This window comes from Pelodiscus sinensis, chromosome 17 (assembly GCF_049634645.1).
Source record: "Pelodiscus sinensis isolate JC-2024 chromosome 17, ASM4963464v1, whole genome shotgun sequence".
Classification (NCBI taxonomy): Eukaryota; Metazoa; Chordata; order Testudines; family Trionychidae; genus Pelodiscus; species Pelodiscus sinensis.
Genome location: NC_134727.1, coordinates 3,491,780 through 3,515,760, shown reverse-complemented (window position 1 = coordinate 3,515,760; position 23,981 = coordinate 3,491,780). Strand labels below are relative to the sequence as shown.

At 46.4% G+C, this 23,981-nt stretch overlaps 1 protein-coding gene across 6 annotated transcripts in view; it reads right to left on the bottom strand.

Moving 5' to 3' along the window:
- The window catches only part of SIL1 (SIL1 nucleotide exchange factor), a 183,711-nt gene that overhangs the window by 55,536 nt on the left and 104,194 nt on the right, over positions 1–23,981 (bottom strand). For all 6 annotated transcript variants that reach the window (XM_075900131.1, XM_075900134.1, XM_075900129.1 and 3 more), the window contains exons 6-7: positions 19,926–20,117; positions 8,538–8,659 (exon numbers count right to left, since the gene is read on the bottom strand). In XM_075900131.1, the coding sequence (XP_075756246.1) occupies positions 8,538–8,659; positions 19,926–20,117 (314 nt within the window). The remainder of the gene's footprint in view (positions 1–8,537; positions 8,660–19,925; positions 20,118–23,981) is intronic.

The following is a 23,981-nucleotide window of genomic DNA, read 5'->3' as shown; positions in this document are numbered from 1 at the left end:
ACTTGAGACAGATGATCTTTGTTAAACCCCTGCTCTCCCCTGGCTGCCTCCATTGCTTCTCCTGGCAACGCCTCCACTATGTCTCCTGTGAGAAGAAACCGGAGAAGGCAGCCAAGCTACCGATGCACCCCACAGCTCCTAGTTCTCTTTGTGACAGATGCAGATTTTCAGCTACCTTCAGAAGAATGTGTAAGGAAGGAAAGAAGGCACATGGAGAAGAGGAAGGAAGAAAACTTTCCAGGAAAATACTAGAATAAGGGACACCTCAGGAGAGGGAGAGAGTCCCACAAAGCTGGCAAAGAGGAAACAGGCCAAAAGAGGTTGGATGTGGGGAGCAGGCATGTTGTGCCTTCCCTAATATAAACGGATGCGTTTATTTCTAGGTATTTTGGATACTGTATTCATCTGCACTTCACATATGGAGTCAGTGTGTCCCAGGGCACAGTACTAGGAGTCAGGAGATCTGAGTTCTAATCCATGGCTCTCGCTGCCTTGCTGTTTAGCCTTAGGCCAGTCGCGTTTTATATCAGTTTGCTGGACTGTAAAATGAAGGCAATGACATTTACGTGGAGACGTAGGGAGGAAAAGCGCTATATAAATGTGCTTGGTATAATCACTCATTTCCTAAATTGCTGTGTCAAACTGATATGCACTGCTAAACAGCTGCTGCACTTCATCCCAGATGTGGCTGCATATCAGCAGTGGATGAGTATCAGCTTGCTAAGTGTGTAAAGCACTTTAGGATCCCTTGGGACAAAATATGCCCTGTGAGTTGAAGATAGTTTATTTCCCCTTTACACACTGTTTATGAAAATGCCTTTATTACAAATATTTATTTTTTTAAATGTCAAAATAAAAAAATCGGATGTAAATCGTTTAAAGATTAAGATGCTACACAAACTTTTTTGTACTTATATCTCTATCTCATGTAACACAGATGCAATTTGTCTATGGGCTTCCCTGTACTTGGTTTACACAATGAGAAATTTTACAAGCTGTAAATACTTTCAGGACATCAGAACACTTCTCTCTCTGGAAATATTTTTAGCTTAATATAGCTCCTCTTTGCCTAGAACATTAGCATTTTTGTGATATTTAGGACCCAGTGGTGTGACTCCTGATTACCTTCTGTTTATAACACACTATCACTCTGATGGCACACCAGTGTACAATCAAAAGTATGCAGGAAGCTTTTTCCACACAGTGGTTTTACTTGCCTACAACAAAATGCAAAACATATATTATATAAGTCTATATTTAAATTTTAGCAGCACTGGATAAATGTTTACATGCTTTTATGCTAATGCAATCACTAACAATCCAGATAATATTGTGTATTGGCATATATTGTTAGTGAACTATGGATACCAAATGTATGATACCACAAGCCTAACAGTTATTTTTGTTAGAGTATTTACATTTATTTGCAATCTCAGCACTTGAGAATTGTCCAAATTAACTTTACTTCTGCAAACTCCTGGAAGGAAAACATTTTGTTGAGGTTTTAAAACTGCAAGACTGTGGCAAGTTGCAACAATTACAATAAAGGTACCATTGAAAGGGAGCTAACCACACTGCACAACATATCACGCAATCACAGAAGAGGTGGCTAAGCCCAGTTTTCCAGGACATCAAAACTAACAGCTTAGACTAAAAAAAACTGGATGACATTGTGCATTCCTTCATAACGACAGCCGCTCCTCTCAGCCATACATCTTGATTTAGTTTATTTGTAGAATCAGACTTGTAAAAATACACTGTCCATCTACATACAGACCATGTGTAGCCGGAGGAATAGAGCCGAGGACCCATCTACTTCTAAAGCACAAGCCAGTAGCTCAAAGCTGCTGTGGCCAAGCCACAGGCGGGCAGTCTGTTTCTCTCACACACTTACACAGAGTTTTGAGAATATAAAAAACAACAGTCTCCAGCAGAAGATCCTAGTAAGCCGGGCAAGCTCTCTCGGTATGTCTACACTACAGCGCTAATACTAATATATAATTAGTTAATTCGAACTAAGCTAATTCAAATTAGCATATCCAGACTTAAAAACTAGTTCGAATTAGTGTTTTGCTAATTCGAACTAGCATGTCCACACTGAGTGGACCCTGAACCGAGGTTAAGGATGGCCGGAAGCAGTGCCGGCAGGGCAGCACATTAGGACTTAGAGCATGGAGCTGCTGTCTCAGGCTAGCCGAGGGCTGTGCTTAAAGGGACCCGACCCCCACCCCAGACAGACAGTTCTCAGGGGTTCCCCGCTTGCAAAGCAGTCCTGGCTTGGAGTGCCCACACTCGGCACATCACAGCACTCAGCCATCAGCCCAGCTGCACTTGCCTCAGGCTGCCATCCAGGGGGGGCTCAATCGGGGGGCTGCTGGAGAGCTTCCACCCTGAGGAGCCCGCAGAGCCACCCCAGTCCTCCCCATTGGGGGCTCATACCCCATTCCTCCCTCACCTCCTTCCACTTACCCCTCCCTAGCCCCCCTTCCTGATGTACAAAATAAAGGACACGTGTGTCCAAAAATAGAAACTCTCTTTATTGAACAAAACTGGGGGAGACTGGGAAAAGGAGGTGGGAGAGGGGAAGAGAGAGGCTGGGAGAGGGGAGGGCAACTAAAATGATCAGGGGTTTGGAACAGGTCCCATATGAAGAGAGGCTAAAGAGACTGGGACTTTTCAGCTTAGAAAAGAGGAGACTGAGGGGGATATGATAGAGGTCTATAAAAGCACAAGTGGTGTGGAGAGGGTGCATAAAGAAAAGTTCTTCATTAGTTCCCATAATAGAAGGACTAGAGGACACCAAATGAAATGAATGGGTAGCAGGCTTCAAACTAGTAACAGAAAGTTCTTCTTCCCAAAGCAAATAGTCAACCTGTGGAACTCCTTGCTGCAGGAGGCTGTGAAGGTTAGAACTATAACAGAGTTTAAAGAGAAGTGAGATAAAGTCACGGAGGTTGGGTCCATGGAATGGTATTAGCCAGGGCATAGAAATGGTGTCCCTGGCCTCTGTTTGTGGAAGGCTGGAGATGGATGGCACGAGACAAATGGCTTGGTCATTTTCTTCAGTCCATCCCCTCCAGGGTCCCTAGTGCTGGCTGCTGTCGGTAGACAGGCTACTGGGCTAGATGGACCTTTGGTCTGACCCAGTACTGACATTCTAAGCTCAGGGTCGGGGGTCTCACTGGACCACCTTGATTTTCATGCACACCTGTTCCTGGGTGGCCATGCTGGCAGCTATCCTGCCCTAGATGGCCACTTTCCTGTGCCTAGTGCGGAGGTTGTGGACGAGGTCCACGATGTCTGCACTAGACCAGGCGGGCGCCCGCCTCTTGCGGATCTGGGCAGGCTCCCGGGAGCCGCCAGCCTGGTCCCGGGAAGAGGCGGAGGGCTGGGTGGCAGCGGGTGGCTGGCTCGAGCCGTGCCAGGTGCAGGGTCTGCTGGCTGGGTGCTGGCAGGCTTGCACCTGGCATGGGCACCGTAGCCAGCCCGTGCCCCTTTACGGGCTCTGGGGCCGGGAGGGAGGCAGAAGAGTTTCCCAGAGTGGCCACCAGGGAAAGCTGGGAAGGGCTAGCCTCCCACTAGTTTGAATTAAGGGGCTACACAGCCCTTAATTTGAACTACTTAATTCGAACTAGGCTTAGTCCTCGTAGAATGAGGTTTACCTAGTTCGAATTAAGCGCTCCGCTAGTTCGAATTAAGTTCGAACTGGCAGTTTGCTAGTGTAGCGCCTATCAAAGTTAATTCGAACTAACGTCTGTTAGTTCGAATTAACTTTGTAGTGTAGACATACCCTCTCAGAGAACTCACTGACAGCGAAACGTCACTGGTCAAATGTATAAAAGTTTGTGGTATGTCACCACGTTCTGCAGAAAAAGCTGCACCCGGTGGGAAGTGGTGACATCATTCTGAATAAATCTGAGTATGTCTGGGGAAAAAAGCATACTTTCTGGGTTGGAGAGAGGAGTTGGGGAAATCCTGATCCGTGTGGACGGCTCAGTTGAGATGGGCTTCTCTCAGCACTGAGAACAGAACAAGAATGGAAGGAGACCCAAGAGAAGATAGCATCCCGGCTGGTTCTGTCCCATGGTTTCATATAGTTAAGGAAAAACCAAGTTTGAAGAAAATCAGCTGGCTCGTTTTAAAGCTAAAAGGTCTTGAGCCTAAGATTTATACAGAGTGAGACAGCAAGGTATTCTAAGCCACAACTATTTTCAATCCACCTGAAAGGGAACCAAACCATTTCAATTCACTGACTTCAAAACACAGGCAAATGAATAGACCAAAGTCACACAGGAAGTCTGTTGCACAGCCAGGAGTAGAACCTAGAACTTTTGTTTCCTGTTGTCTCAGGCTTCCTTTTGCTCTACTCTCCCACTCTCCCTGTAGCTACTTATGGTCTTTCATATAATTCTAGGTGTGATGGGTTTGATCACCGAGTCCCCTTGGGGTTGTCCCCCGGTGCATTAATCCTGCCACTGACACCAGCTTCCTGGTTTTGGGGGAATTCCCACCCACCACCTTATCGTGCTGGACTGGACCTTTGCTCTCTCCTTCCCACAGCACAGAGTTGGGGTTACTGCTTTTTGCAGAGCAACCCAGATGCTGAACTAGTTCAGCTCCCGGAGGGCTCAGTGTAAGTGTGTGTAAAAGTTCGACAAAGAAAAAGCTTGTAAATTCACCCTGTTTATCAATGAGAGATATGCACAGCAGTTGCTCCCCACTCCCCAAGGCAACAATTATTTACTCTGGGCTTGATAATAAAAGAACCAAAAGTAGGATGTGAGTGGCTGCAAGGGAAAGCATCCGATCACAGTCAATTACTACATTCAAATAAACAAAACACCAGCTAATCCTAATCCACTAAGAAATGTGTTTCATGCAAATTCTTATCCTAACCAGGTGCTCTACAAGTCTCTTCCACCAGCTAAGCAGCCTCCTAGCTTGGGCCTAATCCTTCTCCCTGTTCAATCTTAGATGCTTCCAGGCTGGGGTGAAGAATTGGGGGAGGGGGACACACAGAGGGGTCACATGCCCACCAAGCGCCATGGACAGGCGGGGCCAGCCAACAGTCAGTGGGAGAACTGGGCGGAGGGAGGAGCTGGTGCCCGAAGCAGGGGTCCAGGCTCCTCCCTGTACTCACCAGCAGCAGGGGGAAGCGGAGAAACATGGCCCCAGCTCACACTGCTCTCCCAGCGCGCTGCTCTAGGGGAGGAAGCAGGATCACCCCCGCACGCCCCATTGGGAAGCCGAGCAACATGGCTGGGGGGAGCAAAGCACCTGGGCTGCCTTGCTTCAGCTTGCCCTGCCACTGCCGGTCGCACAGAGTCCTGCTGCCAGCACTGGCCCCAGGGGCCGCCTCAGCTGGGGGAGGAGGCAAGACAGGAGCAGAGCAGAGGCAGGGTTTGGAGGGAAACCACATGGCCAGTGCCCCCCTCTGGGTCCCCTCTGGACAGGCACCTCTTGCTATTTCCAGCAGACATTTTTGAGTGGGGAGGGGGGGCGGAGAAGAGAGCTTCTGGTATCTGGCAACTGCCCCTATGTGACGTAGTGGGGGTACTTGCTGGGCTGTGGTGACCTCTGCTGTCCGAAGCAAGACCCATCAGGGAAAACCTTATTATGCAAAGGTACCATACCGGTTGAACCAGCTACCCCCCATGGGGAGAAACAAAGGGAGGTGGAATGCTGCCCTGGCTGGGGGCAGGGCTGGGAGAGGTAGAGTTAGTTCCTGTCTGGAAAGCAGGGGAGAAGGAGCTGGGGACGGGGGCTGGGACTCCCCTATCTCAAGGGGGGCACTGAGGCCTCTTAGCCCCAGTTCCTGTAACCAGATTACATCTGTGCTGCGCTGTATCCTGGAGGAGCAATAAACCACCCTCAATTCCACTGGCTGGTGGAGTCTGTTTGTGCCATTTCGGGGTGCAGGAGACGGGAGACCCCCAACGCGCCATCACACCCTATTGTGGATTCTCTTCCTTACTCCTTTTTGCCCAAGGCAGGAATTCTTTGTGCTCAATTCAAACTTTTCTCACCTCAGGTACAAAAGCACAAATGACCCAAAATGGGTTTCAGCATCAGCTGACCTGGCCTTTCTAGGACCCACCAGAGTTTGGGCTTAGAGGGCAAACAAGACTATTCACAGGTCATTGGTTTGTATATCAAGTCATCAGGATCCTAAAGTATCCTGAAGCCAATTTTCATAAAGCATTGGGAGGTGAGGGGGGAGCTCTCACTCTGGCGCACGTAAACTCTCCCCCCCTCACCTACCTAGCAGTACAACACCCTTATATGTGTGCATAGTGACAACTATAAAAGACATATACTAGTATAGCTTATTCTGGTAAGGGAAGGAGAAGATGATACACCAGTATAAAAAATTTTATGCCAATATAATTGCATCCTCACTGGAGTCTGTACCAGTATAACTACATTGTTTTTTTAAAATATCATTAACCCCCTTTGGTCCAGCAAATTCCTTGTCTTGGGACCAGTCAAATTCCAAGGGTGCCAGATCAGGGAGCTTCAACCTGTAAACTGAACAGTCAGGGCATTTTAAAAAGGAACACAAAAATTAGCCCTTTGATCATTTACAAGCAAATAAATTAACCAGATATCATCAACTAAACTTGTTTCTATGTAAATGTCTATTTAATAAGAAAGTGCGAGCACAGCAAGATAAAAACAGAGTTCCTCAAATCTGGGAACCAAGGAACGAGACAGTACATAATCTGAACTACTGAAGATTACCATCTGTCAGAAAGCTCTTTTACTAAAAAAGTTTGCAAGAACAGTATTTTAGTATCATATCTGGGAAAGATATACTTCTTCCCCACAACAGGTATCTGTAATTTAGAGAGAAAGCACACACATGTATTAGTGGCTCATCATATACATTCAGATAAAAAGATTATTCGTTTCTTGGGTCATGACTATTTAGCTTTAGCAGGGAATGTGTAGTTTAACATTTTCTCCTTTGTATTTCAGATTGCCCTTAAATATGACGGATATGAAACTTACCATTAAGGTTTTACACATTAGCAGAAAATCCAATAAACCACTAACAAAGTAGTTTTAAATTGAACTTTGAGCCCTGGTCTATACTAGGACCTTCGCCTGAAATATCCCCCCACACCCCAACCCAAGTTCAAATTAGTAAGTGGTGCGTCCACACTACTCAGCCCATTAGTTCGGAATACCGGGCCGTGGGATTCAGACTCTAGACTCCTGCTTTTTCATGAGGAATAACGCTATTCCTGAACTTGTAAGTTCCAAATTACATTAGTGTGGACACTCCAGTGTCACTATTTCGAATTACCTGGCCTCCGGGAGGCCTCTTGCAGCAACCCAGAGTGCTTCCTGTGGCTGTGAGACCGAGGTAATGCATGCACACTAACGGAGCCTGCCTCGGACTAATTTTGAGGCTTCCCCGTAGCAAGGCACTGAAGTTCAAATTTGTTAAATTGGGAGTTCTTAAGTAGAATTAAGTAATTTTGAAATAATTTCCTAGTGTAGACATGGCCTAAAAGATCAGACAATAGTGAAAGAGTTATAGTTCAGTTCTGAGCGAATGTTCAACAAAGAAATCAGTCTATCACACACATTTATTTGAGTTTAGTTAAAAAAACAAAACAAAAAAGGTTATTTGGTAGCTCTCATGGGGACCAAAAATTCAAGCTCGATTTGCAAATTGTGAGCCAGATAATTAGCTGGTGTGAAGCAGTGAAGTCAATGAAGATGCCAATCCACACCAGTTGAGGATCTAGCCCACTGTATAGAAGCCTCTAACAGAAATGCTAGATTATTACAAAAAATTACATAATTTATGATGTGACGTGTGACTCTATTTTAAGTTATAAGAACAAGCAGGCTTTTTCAAAAACTGTTTTGGCTTTCAGCCATCTCTGTGTTTCTTGACTTGTCTGTTTTTTACTCACATTTACCCCTCTCCCCACAAACATTATCAAAAGCTTTTAAAGAAAAAAATTAACATTCAAACCCAAGCTGCCAACATCTGTACAATTTGAAGCACATTAGAACACAGTGGAGCATGAGGAAAAATGGGTTCCGGTTTGTGGTAGCCATCTTTAAGTGAGTTATAAACACCTCACAGCGCAGCCTGTTATCTACTCACTTTCTTGACACTAATTCTAATGTAAGCCCAGCCTAAACACGTTTGAAGTTACACGTAGGCATTTTAGTGGCAAAATTAGGCCTCTGGACTCATAACCTTGACTTGTGTTCTTCCAGAAGACTACAATACATCTGATATCACAGTCTCACTATTCAAAAGTGAAGTATTCACTAGAGAAGTGAAGAAAATACAGAGGGAGAAGAGAAAGAAAATCTCTCTGGTGTCACATTTCTACTAGCCCCGGGATATTTCATATGTTGGATAAAATACAGGGGATAGGATAAAACACCCATCTGTTCAGAAAGGAGAAGAAAAAGTATCTTGACTGACTAATCTCTTTAAAAGCTATTCTTTCCCATTCACATTCCCGCCACCCATCCCAATTCCCAGTGAGCACACAAACACTGCTCACCTAGATAGTGCAGCTCCCAGGACAAAGGCAGAATGCTCCTTTAGTACAGGCTCGGTGCTGTTTAGTCCATTAATCACAAGCTGAAGTCCACCCAGGGAAAGAAAGTCTTTTGCATTGTCCACCTATAAATGAATAGATTCCACACTAATATAAAACTTAACATGCATCACTCGGGTTCCTGTCAAGTTTTCAAGCAGAGTAAATGAGAACAACATTGCAGCTAAACCAATCTGGAATTTCGTTTTGAAAGCTTTTTAAAATTAAAGAAAAAAAATGTGGCTCATAAGTCATACAATGCTCCCTATGAGCATCACATTCCACACTTCCAGAAACCATATATGCTGACAGGTGGCTATTATCAAATATACAATGCATCACTTCAAATTCAAATAATTTGATTAGCTATCAAAACTTTCCCCTGACATACCTGTTGTTAACTGAGAGAACCTGACACTGTCAAAATAAAGTAAATTCTCATGTATTCTCATTCTAGAAGGCCATTATTGGTAACCTAGGGAATTGCCTGCAATACATACACAAAAAGAGAGCTGTAATTGGCAGACAAAGTGTTAGACATCATTGTCAAGTAGTGTGCCGGCAAGAGCAATAGTGGATTTCACAGTCTAAGCTTCTGGTTAAAAAATGAGATGGACAAACGATTCCCAACCTTCTATACTGATCTAGTCCAAGGTCCAGTGTTAACTAGCGAGGTAGAAGCCAACCTCACATTAATAGAGACTAGCAAGAAACTTTCCTTGGATGCAGGTTATGGCATAAGTGCCTGAGTGCATGCTGCAGGGATTCTTGTGACTCCCTCTGAAGAAGCCAAAACTGAGCTGATCACTCTCAAAAGACAAGATTCCAGTAGTCTGCAATTGTTACCTAAAAACGGAGTCACAAGCAGTTCAGACTTATTTTTGGCAAAGTTTAGTGCTTGTAAGTTTACGAGAAGGATTTTTACAAACTCTGCTATGGAGAGTACTTGTGATGTTGTGCACCCACATTTTTTATGAAAGTGTGGTTCTGAATATGAATATGCCTAACTGGAAAACAGTTTATACAAAATGGGGCAAGTAACCTATCCCTGAAGAGCTTGTGATCCCCTGAATGTGTACATTCTATTTGTGTGTGTGTATCATTCTCATATTTAAAGAGTTAGAAATATGACATGTAAATATGTTTATTGATCTTTGGTATGCTAATGAAAGCCACCACTGGTAATTAAGGAGCTTAACTGCCTGGTGCTCAAGACAATGAGCTTTGAATAGTCTTGTTCTTCCTGTAAGCCTAGACCAGGGCTGGTCCTGCAAGACATATGGCCAGGTCCCCTGATGCTAGAATTTTGAATGTGGTACTTTTCCATGGGGGCGTGAAAGGGGTGAAGCTGAAGACAAAGGATTTTTGCCTTGGGCAAAATCTATTTATAAGGAGGAAACCAAACAATGAGGGAGCTGGCAGATGCCAGACACCTAGATACCCCACTTACCACCTAGAACAGGGGGAAGGACTGGGCTTAAAGTAGGAGGCTGCCTAGGTTGTGAGAAAGATGATGAAAACTACTGTGAAAATGAGAAATTGCACGTAACAAGTTTCTCAGAGTATTAAGCCTTGCTGATATATTTGCCTAATAACTTACTTTGATCTGTCTTATCAGTTGCAACCATTGAAATCCTACTTTTATAGTTAATAAAATCCCTTATATTTATAAATCCAGTGTACATAACTGTTACCTGGGGGGGAGGGGGCAACAGCTGCACATCTCTCTCTTTCATTGAGAAAGGGGGCGAACATTTTGTGAACTTACTCTGTATCAACTTCATGCATGGTGAGATGGATTTATTGGGGGCTTTGATCCCACTGTGTCAAGTCCCTATGACAGACTTCCCAGAGCAGAGTTGCTCTCAGCATCTGTGTAGCTCTGCTGTGGGCTGCAACTCCAACTTTGACTTTGCTGGGAGAGACAAGAGCTTCTGGATCAGCGGTACAGGGCAGGTAGGAGGCTCAGTGGTATGAACAGCATCTCCGAAGACAGTTTTAAGGGGATCTCTGTGACCCAACCATCACAGACTCTTCAAACAATTTTTAAAACTGTTTTGTATATTTGTGGAACTTATTTGTACAAATCCCACCATTCCCATTTGGCAACAGACAGAAACACTAAAAAACAGAACATACAAATGACTTGTCAAAGTAAAATTAACCACGCCAGGTTCTCTACCTAAGATGACTGAAGTGCTAAAAGTAACCAAATACTCCAAATTGAGTACAACAGTGGTAGCAGAATATTTTCAGGTTTAATAATCTAGATTTTTATTAGTGAAATATTTTTATCTTGACAGTGTCCCTTTAACAAAATCGGTTATGGATCAAATACTTCACCAAGATCCCAAACATCCAGACACTGATGCATGTGCTTAATGGAAGCAGTGCCATTGATTTCACTGCCTAAATCCTACTGAAATAGGCCATAGGTTTATAGACATTATTTATCATTCATTATGAGGTGATACCCAGCATTAATTTGGCACTTTGCCGCTCCTCAGCAAGACTCAACGGTACCTTGAAGTCCAGTTGTAAGATCATTAATGGTTTGCAGCAACCATCTTTTCCTCAGTCCTTCGGCAACACGTTCTTCAAACTTTACTATAAACCTGACCTCATGTATCTCCCTTGCCTTTCTCCAAGAACAACCCAGGAAATTATAGACCGGTCAGTTTAACGTCTGTCCCAGGGAAGATAATGGAGCAGGTAATTAAGGAAATCGTATGCAAACACTTGGAAAGTAATAAAGTGATAGGGAATAGCCAGCATGGGTTTATGAAGAACAAGTCATGTCAAACTAATCTGATAGCTTTCTTTGATAAGATAACGAGCCTTGTGGATAAGGGAGAAGCGGTGGATGTCATATACCTAGACTTTAGTAAGGCATTTGATACGGTCTCGCATGATATTCTTATTGATAAACTAGGCAAATATAACTTAGATAGGGCCACGATAAGGTGGGGGCATAATTGGCTGGATAACCGTAGTCAGAGAGTGGTTGTTAACGGTTCTAAATCCTGCTGGAAAGGGATAACAAGTGGAGTTCCTCAAGGGTCTGTTTTGGGACCCGTACTGTTCAATATCTTCATCAATGATGTAGATATTGGGATAGAGAGTACGCTTATTAAGTTTGCAGATGATACCAAACTGGGTGGGGTTGCAACTTCTTTGGAGGATAGGGACATAATTCAAAATGACCTTAGCAAGTTAGAGAAATGGTCAGAGGTAAACAGGATGAGGTTTAATAAAGAGAAATGCAAAGTGCTCCACTTAGGAAGGAACAATCAGTTCCATACATACAAGATGGGAAGCGACTGTCTAGGAAGGAGCATGGCAGAAAGGGATCTAGGGGTCATAGTGGACCACAAGTTGAATATGAGTCAACAGTGTGATGCTGTTGCCAAAAAAGCAAATATGATTCTAGGTTGTATCAACAGGTGTGTTGTAAGCAAAACTCGTGAAGTCATTCTGCCGCTCTACTCTGCACTAGTTAGGCCTCAGCTGGAGTACTGTGTCCAGTTCTGGGCGCCACATTTCAAGAAAGATGTGGAGAAATTGGAAAGGGTACAGAGAAGAGCGACAAGAATGATTAAAGGTCTAGAGAACATGACCTATGAAGCCAGGCTTCATGAACTGGGCTTGTTTAGTTTGGAAAAAAGAAGATTAAGGGGGGACATGATAGCGGTTTTCAAATATCTAAAAGGGTGTCACAAGGAGGAAGGAGAAAATTTGTTCGTCTTGGTTTCTGAGGACAGGACAAGGAGTAATGGGCTTAAAGTGCAGCAGGGGAGGTTTAGATTGGACATTAGGAAAAAATTCCTAACTGTCAGGGTGGTCAAATATTGGAATAAATTGCCAAGGGAGGTGGTGGAATCTCCCTCTCTGGAGATATTTAAGAACAGGTTAGATAGACATCTGTCAGGGATGGTGTAGACGGAGCTTGATCCTGCCTTGAGGGCGGGGGACTGGACTCGATGACCTCTCGAGGTCCCTTCCAGTCCTATTATTCTATGATTCTATGAAGTCACCCTCCTCTCCATCAGCGGCGGGCAACCTGTGGGCTGCATGCGGCCCATCAGGGTAACCTGACCGCAAGCTGCAAGTTCTTTTATGGACATCGAATGTCCGCAGGCTCTGCCCTCATACCTGCAGGTTACTGTTCCTGGCCAATGGGAGCTGCAGAAGTAGCAGCCAGCACGTCCCTGGGGCGCCATCCCCAGAGGTCCCATTGGCCAGGAAGAGCAAACTGTGGCCACTGTGAGCTGCAGGGGGAGGTGTTTGCGGATGGTCAACATCAGCACAATGTCTCACAGCCCACAATCAGATTACCCTGTTGGGCCACATGTCCTGCAGGCCACAGGTTGCCCACCACTGCTCTAGAGAGACGTGAACACAGTCTAATCCAATCTCCTTGGTTAGTCCAATCATCGTAAGAGGTGAGAGATTTCAAACCAGAAATACCAAGTCTCTCTCAGTCAGGAGGAACAGTCAATGTGTTAGCTTACACTTTGCAGGGGTCTATCTATAGCAGCGTTTCTTAAACTGTGTTCCCTGGCACACTGGTGTGCCATGAGGCAATCAGGTGTGTGCCATGGAGAACAACAGAGATCAAAATGGCCTTTTTTTTTGCTCAATAACTTCCCCCCAAACCCTATTCCCCCCCCCCTTTTATGGTGTTCCTCGTTAAAAAAATTATTGTTTGGTGTTCCTCCATCTTAAAAAGTTTAAGAAACACTGATTTATAGGGCAGCCATACTTCCCTACACTGAATACATGACACCTGGTAAAACTACTCATTTTCAAGTGCAACAGCAATCCATTCAAACTATACCGAACAAACCGTCAAATTAACATCAGCTTGACTGAGCTCCTGTTAAAAAGAAATACTCTGCGGCTGGACTCGTGTTATTTACATTTGATTTTTAAAGATTTAGGGTTCACACGGGGAGAGGTGACACACACTCCTGTACACCCCTCTCACACAGGGGAGTGACTCTCCCTCACACCTGGCAGGGCCCCCAGGATGGACCTGCCTTTTCTGGTACGTGGCACCTCATCTTCCCGAGGCAACACCTGGAAGGGCCCACACAGAGTCACTTACGCTCCCCAGATTTCTGCCACAATTGACGCCAGAATGTGGCCAGCAGCTGCTCTTCAGTGCTGTGCAGAAGGAAGGGTCTGGAGCTGAAAGGATAACCTGACCCATGTCTTTCTAGAGCTTGTCTCCCCACTCCACATGGCTGGAAGCAGCCCATCCTTTCCTGCTTACACAGTGTCAAAAGGCAGCTAACGCCTCCAGGCTGCTGCCAGCCACCTCCTGCCCCCCTGCTACAGTACAGACAGGACGAGGTGAAGCCCTAAGGCTGCATTGTGCACCAAGGCCCAGGAAACCTGACTGCTGGGGCCTCAGTGAAGTAGCTGGCAGAGGTGTTCAGCAGGGCAGGTGCGTAGGGGATGGATCAGCCCTGCATACCCGGGGCGGGTGAAGAGGGTGTGGAGCCCTGTGCGGGGGGCTGCTGTGGAGCCTGCAGGTTAGGCATGTGAACAGGCTGGAAATCGCTTCCCTTCCACACCACTCCAGAGCTCAGCTGCGAGGCAGAGAGGCTGCCCCCTGCCAGCGCCGTGTGGAGCTTTGGCACGGGCAGGGCTTGGCTCCTTCTGCCCAGCGCCCCAGGCCAGAGGGTCTTTGGCTGGGCTGGTGTCCTGGGAAAGCCCGAGGCAGGTGGGGGAAGGAAGGAGCCTATTGGCCAGGCTGCTGGTGAGCTGAGCGCTCTAACCAGGGGCTGGTTCTCGCACAGCACTGGGAGAGGACGCAGACAGCCGCAGAGGCTAGAAAGGAGCAGCGGGGCTGAGGAGGGGTGAAGGGGCAAAGCAGAGAGCAGACAATGGGGAAGGAAGCATGGAAAGGGCAGGTGGGTGGGCAGCAGAGGCGACATGTAACTAGCAGCTGCCTGGCACTTGCCTGCACTCACCAGTCACTGCACTTTGCAGCACGCAGCCAGTGCCGGCCGGAAACAGGATGGGTGGGAGGGACCCTTTAGTTGAGCTGATCAACCAACAGGGGGAGCGGCCAGCCCCACACACTGCATCTTTGCCCCACCACCTGCCTTGCACACCCACTTCCACTGTCAGCCCCTGAATCCCTCCCCACACTCAATGCTGGTGGCCAGGCAACTGGCGAGCAGGGATCCGACCAGAAGTAGGACCTGCCAGTACCCATGGGGGAGAAAGGGGAGGGAAGAGACAAAGTACAGGACAATTTGCCTGTTTTTTTTTTTTTAAAGTCGGGACACATGCAGGAGAGCTTAAACATAGGACTGTCCCTTTAAAAAGGGAACATCTGCTCACCCTGTCTAGGTAAAGGGCGCAGTGAGGGAAAGCCAAGTCAAGAGGCAGGGAGCACTGATCCAAGTGATGTCAGTCATCGTTCTACGCTCACCTACAGCTGGTCCCCTGACTAGCGCCAGCGAAAGGTCTCGCCATCCCTCCCTCGGCGTCATCAGCCCCGCCCAGCCAGAGGCTCAGGCCTCCCTGCAGGAGCTAACTGGGCGGGGCTGATGAATCGCCTGGGACGCCCTGCTGCCCTGCAGCTTAGAGGGAACACTGGTCTGAAGTATAAACTGTGAACAACAGAACAACTTTCTAAAAGAATTTTTTAAATTGTATTTTGTGTCTGTTGTGAAAACAGCTACTCTTCACGTTCAATATCAGCCTCCCTGTGGAGCAGGGCATTCATTGCTGAGCAACACAGGCAGTGGTGTTGGAGCTAATACTTAGCTCCAACCCACTGAAAACAGCAAAGAAAACCAAGCCCAAAAGGGCACTCCAATCAAGCAAGCATGTGGGGGAAGAGGAGACAAGTACATATGACAGCAGTCACAAAGGGAGCAGCTTTAAATTGGTGGAAGAAAAGAAAAAACGGAAAGAAGATATTAGAAACGCGAGGGAAAACGCAGACTGTCAATAAGACAGAGAGGAGGGGGACTTAGCACCGTGGAATGGTGCTGCAGTTCTGAAGGGGGAAGGAAGAGAGAGACCGGGAAAGAAAACTAACTAATCAGGGAGAGAGAAACAAGACTCCAAACTCTGCAAAGGGGCCTGGGCTGTGTGTGCGGGGGTGTGAGCATTCCCAGCGTGGTTCCTAACTGAATTATGCTCCATCTTCTTCGTACGCGCCTTGTTTTCCTGCATGGTACAGGTAACAGCACAACATGAGCCAAATTTTCGAAGCTGAATCCTAATTAGCAAGGGGCCAACTGGTTCTGGCAAAATGCGAGCTGAGACCCCGGGCAGATTCTCTGTTCAGGATGAAGTCTGGTAAGTCTCCCAATCCTCGCCCCATCCCTGACCCCTCCCCTGACTACATCGGTACGGTTGAACTCACTGCATCCTCTGCTAATTCCGGAGGGATGGCTCAATGCTTACGTGCCAGCAATCTGGAACTACCCCAGGACTTGCTCCTCAGAGCACAGAACAGCACTCTGCTAGGACACCTCAAAACACAAGCCATTCTCCACTCCAGTGCTTCCCATTAGGCTGCTTTGCAATTGTGGGGCTGCAGGGTTTATCTTGGAGGCTGAAAAGCTTGCGGGGTCACCACTGTGGAAAGAGGGGGAAATGGAGACAACTCTGGCCGTGTCTCTCTCAATAGGTCTGTGTAGCCCTGGCTACTTGCGTTCCACTCTTCCGCAACGGCCTAGGGACTGCCTCTCCGATCTAGGAGCCTGCACTTGTGAAACCGAGTCCAGGACTCAAAGAACTCTTCACAAACCCTTTTCTGTGTCATGCTCCAAGAGCGAACTTGGCCGACCTTCGGGCATTGCACTAAGTGCTCCTGAAAGTTCTGGGGGCGCTCAGCTAGCTGGAGGAAGAGCTATGTTGATGGAAGGACAGGCAATATTTGGGGATGTCTACACTACAAAGTTAATACGAACTAACGGACGTTAGTTCGAATTAACTTTAATAGGCGCTACACTAGCACTCCGCTAGTTCGAACTTAATTCAAACTAGCGGAGGGCTTAGTTCGAACTAGGTAAACCTCATTCTACAAGGACTAAGCCTAGTTCGAACTTACTAGTTCGAATTAAGGGCTGTGTAGCCCCTTAATTCGAACTAGTGGGAGGCTAGCCCTTCCCAGCTTTCCCTGGTGGCCACTCTGGGCACCACCAGGGAAACTCTTCTGCCCCCCTCCCGGCCCCAGAGTCCTTAAAGGGGCACGGGCTGGCTACAGTGCCCGTGCCAGGTGCAAGCCTGCCAGCACCCAGCCAGCAGACACTGCACGTGGCACGGCTCGAGCCAGCCACCCGATGCCACCCAGCCCTCCGCCTCTTCCCAGGACCAGGCTGGCGGCTCTCGGGAGCCTGACCAGGACCGCAAGAGGCGGGCACCCGCCTGGTCTAGTGCAGACATCGTGGACCTCGTCCACAACCTCCGCACTAGGCACAGGAAAGTGGCCGTCTAAGGCAGGATAGCTGCCAGCATGGCCACCCAGGAACAGGTGTGCATGAAAATCAAGGTGGTCCACTGAGATCCCCGACCCTGAGCCCTGAGCTTAGAATGGCCGTCCTGGGTCAGACCAAAGGTCCATCTAGCCCAGTAGTCTGCTGACAGCAGCCAACCCTAGGTACCCTAGAGGGGATGGACCAAAGACAGTGACCAAGCCATTTGTCTCGTGCCATCCCTCTTCAGCCTTCCACAAACTTTGGGCAGGGACACCATTCCTACCCCCTGGCTAATAGCACTCCATGGACCCAACCTCCATGATTTTATCTCACTTCTCTTTTAACTCTGTTATAGTTCTAGCCTTCACAGCCTCCTGCAGCAAGGAGTTCCACAGGTTGACTATTTGCTTTGGGAAGAAGAACTTTCTGTTACTAGTTTGAAGCCTGCTACCCATTCATTTCATTTGGTGTCCTCTAGTCCTTCTATTATGGGAACTAATGGAGAACTTTTCTTAATGCACCCTCTCCACACTACTCATACTTTTAGAGACCTCTATCATATCCCCCCTCCGTCTCCTCTTCTCTAAGCTGAAAAGTCCCAGTCTCTTTAGCCTCTCTTCATATGGGACCTGTTCCAAACCCCTGATCATTTTAGTTGCCCTCCCCTCTCCCAGCCTCTCTCTTCCCCTCTCCCACCTCCTTTTCCCAGTCTCCCCCAGTTTTGTTCAATAAAGAGAGATTCAATTTTTGAACACACGTGTCCTTTATTTTGTACATCAGGAAGGGGGGCTAGGGAGGGGTAAGTGGAAGGAGGTGAGGGAGGAATGGGGTATGAGACCCCGATGGGGAGGACTGGGGTGGCTCTGCGGGCTGCTCGGGGTGGAAGTTCTCCTGCAGCCCCCCGATTGTGCCCTCCCCCCGGATGGCAGCCTGCGGCAAGTGCAGCGGGGCTGATGGCCAAGTGCTGTGAAGTTCCGAGTGTGGGCACTCAGGGCACTCCAAGCCAGGACTGCTTTGCAAGCGGGGCACCCCTGAGAACTGTCTGTCCGGGGTGGGGGTCGGGTCCCTTTAAGCACAGCCCTCGGCTAGCCTGAGACAGCAGCTCCACACTCTAAGTCCTACTCTGATGCCCTGCCGGCACTGCTTCCGGCCATCCTTAACCTCTGTTCAGGGTCCACTCAATGTGGACATGCTAGTTCGAATTAGCAAAACGCTAATTCGAACTAGTTTTTAGGTCTAGATGCGCTAATTCGAATTAGCTTAGTTCGAATTAACTAATTCAAACTAAGTTAGTTCGAATTAGCGCTGTAGTGTAGACATACCCTTTCTTACCAGCTGTTTGTGGGTGATAGAGGGACCTAAATCTGCAGCTGCCTCCATGCATATTCCAGCTTCCCCTCCATTTTCCATCTGCTAGTAGTTCAGAGTCCCGCCTGTTTGTGTTTGGGTCTGATTCCCTTTGGCACTCTAGTCCTACAGAGCAGGACACAGTGGGCACTTACTCTCTGGGTGAGCATTTCTGAATCGCAGGGACTGAACTTGGTTCCCTCTGATCTCAGACTGCATAGAACCAGCCTTTAGGGTTTGGGCAGTTCAAGTTTATTGTTTGAGTAAAATTGGGTGCACATGGCGGCAAAAGCATTGCCAGGAAAGAGTGCCAAGATGTGCCATTCTGAAGGTCTAGGAGAAAGAAAGAGTCAGCATGGAACAGGAGATGAGATGCTCTGGAAACAATACTTCAAAGAAATTTTTCTTTTGCAGGAAGCTTGGCCAATGGACTTCGCTTCTCATCAAACCATTTTTTTCTACCTTCTCCCAAAGACTGGTTTTTAATATGCATTTCATGCTAGTGAAAGGTGCCAGGTTTGAGTCTCCAGAGATGTTACTCAGCACTGAGAAGGGCAGTGCAAGGACCTCTCCATATTGCCGCTGTCAATCTGCTTCAAACCAGCCGTCACAGAACTGCGCTGGATGTGTTTGTAAGAGACTACTCCTGTCCCTAGTCCTTTCTGTCCTAGGTCTCCACACCCAGTTTGTATACAAGGTGCCAACAGGTGCTAAAAATGGGTCTGGGGAACATGGGTCCCTGTTTCCTGCGATCTCATGTCACGTAGGCCACAAAACAGATGCCTGATAGAAACAAATTCTGGCTAATTACATCATTTCTGTGGACCGAGATTTCACAGGTTCTGTATGCCATTTCTATGTTGTTCTGAGCTAAAAGATGGGCTTTATGTTGGGGGGAGGGGGGGAAGCGTGCCTTATTTCCCGTGATATAACGGCTCTGTACAGAGAAGTGCAAGGAGAGATCATCACAAAGAGTTACGCAGAGAGTGACCGGATTGCAAGTGTGAAAAAAATTAGGACACCTCTTTTTTCATGGTGGAGGGGCATAGGTGCACATAGGAAAGAAACCCCTCATGCTGGGACAGTCCTGATAATACTGGAGAATCTCGTCACCCTAGTCACAAAGGACAACAGCTGCCTTTCATGTAATAATGATTTTATTTGTAATGTACCCATCCCTATATCCTATAAGACTTGCAGGACACTGACTAATAACTTTGCCAATAAAAATATGCCCACAAAATGGCAAACAAAATCCATCTTTGTCAACCACATGCCAAAAGATAGATATATACACAAGGGCTGAGAGCACACCACAAATATTGGAAATATGGCCTCTAGGTATATACTGATCATATTTTATCTGTTTTAGAATAATAATGTGTTAGAAATGGAGATATAAAACATGCCTGCAGTGGTCTTGCAATTTCTTATTGCTGGATTGCCATAATTAAGTAATTTGTATTATCCAATACTGAAAAGAAGAATAAAAACGACATTATACCACATTCCCCGGATTTTACACAGCTGCAGTTAATGTTTTTTGTTGGTGCCTTACCTGATGAACGTAATATTCAAGGTCGTACAGTGCTGCTACTTTCTCATCCAGAGTAGAAGAGGAGCTGTTGAATTTGTGAATTAATTTAACCATAAGTTCAAAATCAGTTTCTATCTTCATGTTGAGTTCTTCAAACTCCTTCTTCAGCTCTTCTATGGGACGAAACCTTTTTCTCACATCTCCCACATTAGCCTGGGAAATGAGAGAAGTAAAACCAAAGGAAATGTAGACAATAAAATAGTGGATTGAGGGAGTACATCATCCTAAAAGTACATTCCATCCTACAGACATCTTAAAAGGAGAATATAACTCTCAGTGAGTTTGAGGCTCTTGATTTAGGGACAGATTAATGTATTTAAGCATCTAAAGATACAATTATGCTCTCAGTGTGATTTTCAAAAGTGTGTAGATACCTAACTCCCATTGAAAATTGGGGGGGGGGGGGGGAATTTGAGCTTTTGAAAATTCAGCTAAGTTTCTTATCTGCATCTGTCGGTGTCTACATACCTTCAAAATCTGGCCCTTAGATACTAATATCAGAGAAGAAATTACCCCATAACTTTGTCTGCACCTACCATTCTAGAATATCTTTCTCTATCTCTTCCTACACACCTTTCAAGGTTAAGCAAAATAAAGAAGCATTATTCTTCATACACCATAACGCTAGAAGTGGTAATGCATACTTCATTCAATGTTAACATGATTGTCATCTTCTCACATTTTTATACACTGCCTTTCCTCCCAAATGCTCCCAAATGACAAATTCTAGAATCATTTCACCAAACACTAAAATGAAGGCACCTAGCATGCACTCAGGAAGGCAGAAGCTATTTCAAAAGCATCCAGCAACCCTGCATAACAGTTTAGGACAGGAAATAAAGAGTATTGTATTTATCTGAAACAACAAGATAATTCCCTAAAATGAATTTGAGCGGCTGCTAGGATGAAGGCCTTGACTCTTTAAACTCATTTTTTAAAATGGGTAGAAAGGTGTTAAATACTCAGTCTGGTGATGTGGCGGTGCAACAGAACTCTATTTTATAGAGCAGTGTTTCTCTAGTTTTTTTTTATAAAGTACACCTTAAAAAAAAAAAAAAAGTACTCCAGTACCTATAGTTTTCAGACACAAATATTTTTTCTACCATTGCAACACATTTGTTCAAACAATTTAAACATAGCCAGGCGGTCAATGAAATTTGTGTGTGTAAAAAGTACAAAAATAATAAAGCGCTGTAAAAATTAAAACAAAAATTCAGTTTTCTCCAGATTTCAGTTGTGTTGACGTACCCCCCCAGACTCTTGAGTACTCGTACCACTGGTTGAGAAACACTGTCACAGGGTGCTCAGACAAACATTACCCTCTAAAGCAGTGGTTCCCAAACTTTTCGGGATCACGCCCCATTTTTGAGAAACCCTCCGGCCCCTCCCTCATGCTCTAAAGTCTTGTAGAGTTCAGCAACAGCAGAAGATGAGAATACAAGTGATATGTGGAAGGTAAAAGAAAAGAGAAATAGTCTCAGCTGAGATACGGAAGGAGATGAGAAGTTAACGAGGTGGTGAGAATCAGGAAAATCTTTCCAGGTAGCAAGAACCGCAGAGAAGAAAGTTTTTCCATTAACAGCAGTTAAACTGCATGAAGGGAGAGAGTTCAGACCGCTGATACATGGATAGAGAAAGCCAGAAAGGAAGCCAAGAAAATAGGCTATTGAGAGACATGTTGAAACGTGGCCAGGAAGATAATGAATACAAGGAAACCCATTCCAGGGTCCACTTCACAACGAACAGAGACATCAGCAAATGAAGATGGTGTGTTCTCCTCTTTGTATAGATGAGAATGGTGTTAGAAGTGATCGGAACCCAAAGGTTTTCAAATTTCATTGCTCATTCCAACCTAACGTACCCAAGTATTAAACACACACACGCTTTTTAGTGTATGCAAAAAACAAAAAAAAATCCGTGGGCTCAAGCTGTCAAAGAGAACAATTTAGGGTGAACATTAAATTGCTGTCAATCTAATGGTAGCTGTACAATTTGTGCTACTGTTTGCTTTGGCTAAATTGCTATATATGCTGTATGGAAATTCAGAACACTACCCCCACTCCTCTCAACAAAGCAAAATGATTTTAGCAAGAGTTATAGAGCAAAGTTCATCCTTGGTGTTAAATCAATTGTACTTCAGTGGAATTACCCCAGGCATGAATCTGGTCCCTGCAGTAGTAAATGATGAAAAGGGACTATTTTACATCCATTTGGTGTAGCTGTTTTTAGCCCAGTTGCTGACATACTAGGTATTAAAATAATTTTTGAAGGACACTGAGGGCAATCCTAGGACCACACTATCACAAAGGGGTCAGTACTCTGTGTGACAACTCCTATGAGGCCTGACAAACTCACCACACCCCATACACTCCTTTCATAGTATTTATCCAAAAGGTGTCTTGTAAATTATCAAATGATACACACTGGTCATCAATATAACTATGCAATACAATGGACAAATAATTCTCATTCTTGAAACTATTCAATTTTTGCAAACATTTTCATGAACCAAACACAGCCAACCAAATTAACAAAACACAATGAACCACAAGCAACACAACAATGTCCACACAAGAAATAGCGCTAAGAAGTATTCAGAAAACCATTCATTTTACCCTTTGTATTACTCATGCAGATCTAATAATGGTGATCAACCAAAAATGCCAGGGAAGCAACATCCCGGAGGTCTTACTGATGTTACCTACTTCACGTTCACAGGAGAGCTCTGCCATCGCCCTTCAAGCCTTGCTTGTATGGCACGAGCCTCAGTAAGAAATTGAGATCTGGGAGCTCCAGGGGTAGATTATATGGAGATTCAAGTTCCACACAGCTGGTTCAATTCCCATTCTGGTTGTTATTGACCAAAAGGCTGTTCTGTCACTGAACCCAAGTCCACTTCCAAAGTGCACTAGCATCTAAGGATGTTAAGAGATGGGTAATGGACTAATCGTGTAGTTCAGGGTGGAGAACCTCCCTGACTCGCCTGAATCTGGCCCCCCCCCCCCCCAACACTGGAGAGCCTCACTGGCACTCCAGTCCCGCCCCCCCTCCCCCGCAGGGCTGAAGTACACAATGTCCACTAGCCTGGGCCCTCCAGGCTCTGGTGTGTGAGGGGAACATGGGGACTCTCGTTCTTCCTCCCCATGTCAGCGAGGAGGTTTGTTTTGGGGTTGTTTTCTTCTACTCACTTGTGTGCGGGCCCAACTGATTTTTCCGTGGGTCAGCAGCCCTGACCTAAAAAAGGTCCCCCACACTGATGTAGTCAGTACAATTTGTAATTACTTCACGATTAGTCGCTAAGGGGAGGCGCTGTGTCCCAGCTCGCGCTGGTCCAGGAGCGACGCCCGCTGTGGCTCTGCGGTTTAAATGGAGCAGGAGTTGGGTGCGCATGCAGTCTGGCTCCTCCTACATTTAAAGTGCAGAGGTGTAGCAGGGGTAGGTCCTAGACTGGCGCGAGCTGGGACAGAGTCTGGACCGCTGCAGCTCTGCATTTTACACATAGTACGAGCCATCCAGCTCACGCCACCCAGTTCTTACTGCATTTAAAATGCAGAGCCGCAGCAGTCCTGGACCGGCACGAGCCGCGACTGAGCCGGGCTTGCTCAGTTCCAACTCATGCAGGGTCTAGCAGCCCCTGTCCGCAGCCAGCCCCAGCCACTGTGACTAGAAGCTGCTCCGGCAGCAGTCCCTACTCACAGCGGTCCAGGCTGGCTGCGAACAGGGGCTGCTGCCGGAGTAGCCTCTGCCAAGGACCAGCTCGGGCCACCACAGACAGTGGCTGCTGCTGGAGCAGCCTTCCCTACCCACCCGTCCCTGTTATCAGAGGCAGCAGCGTGAGGGGGAGGGGCAGACGGCATGGTGGGAACGGTGCTGGGGGGGCAGAACCAGCTTTTAAGTCAGTTCCCCCCAGCACTGCTTCTTGTCATCCCCCGGCTGCCTCTGATACAGAGCGGGAGGTGCGGGAAAGGGAAGGAGAAGAGAAGTTGACTTGACTACTCACTTGCTTCACTACTAGCA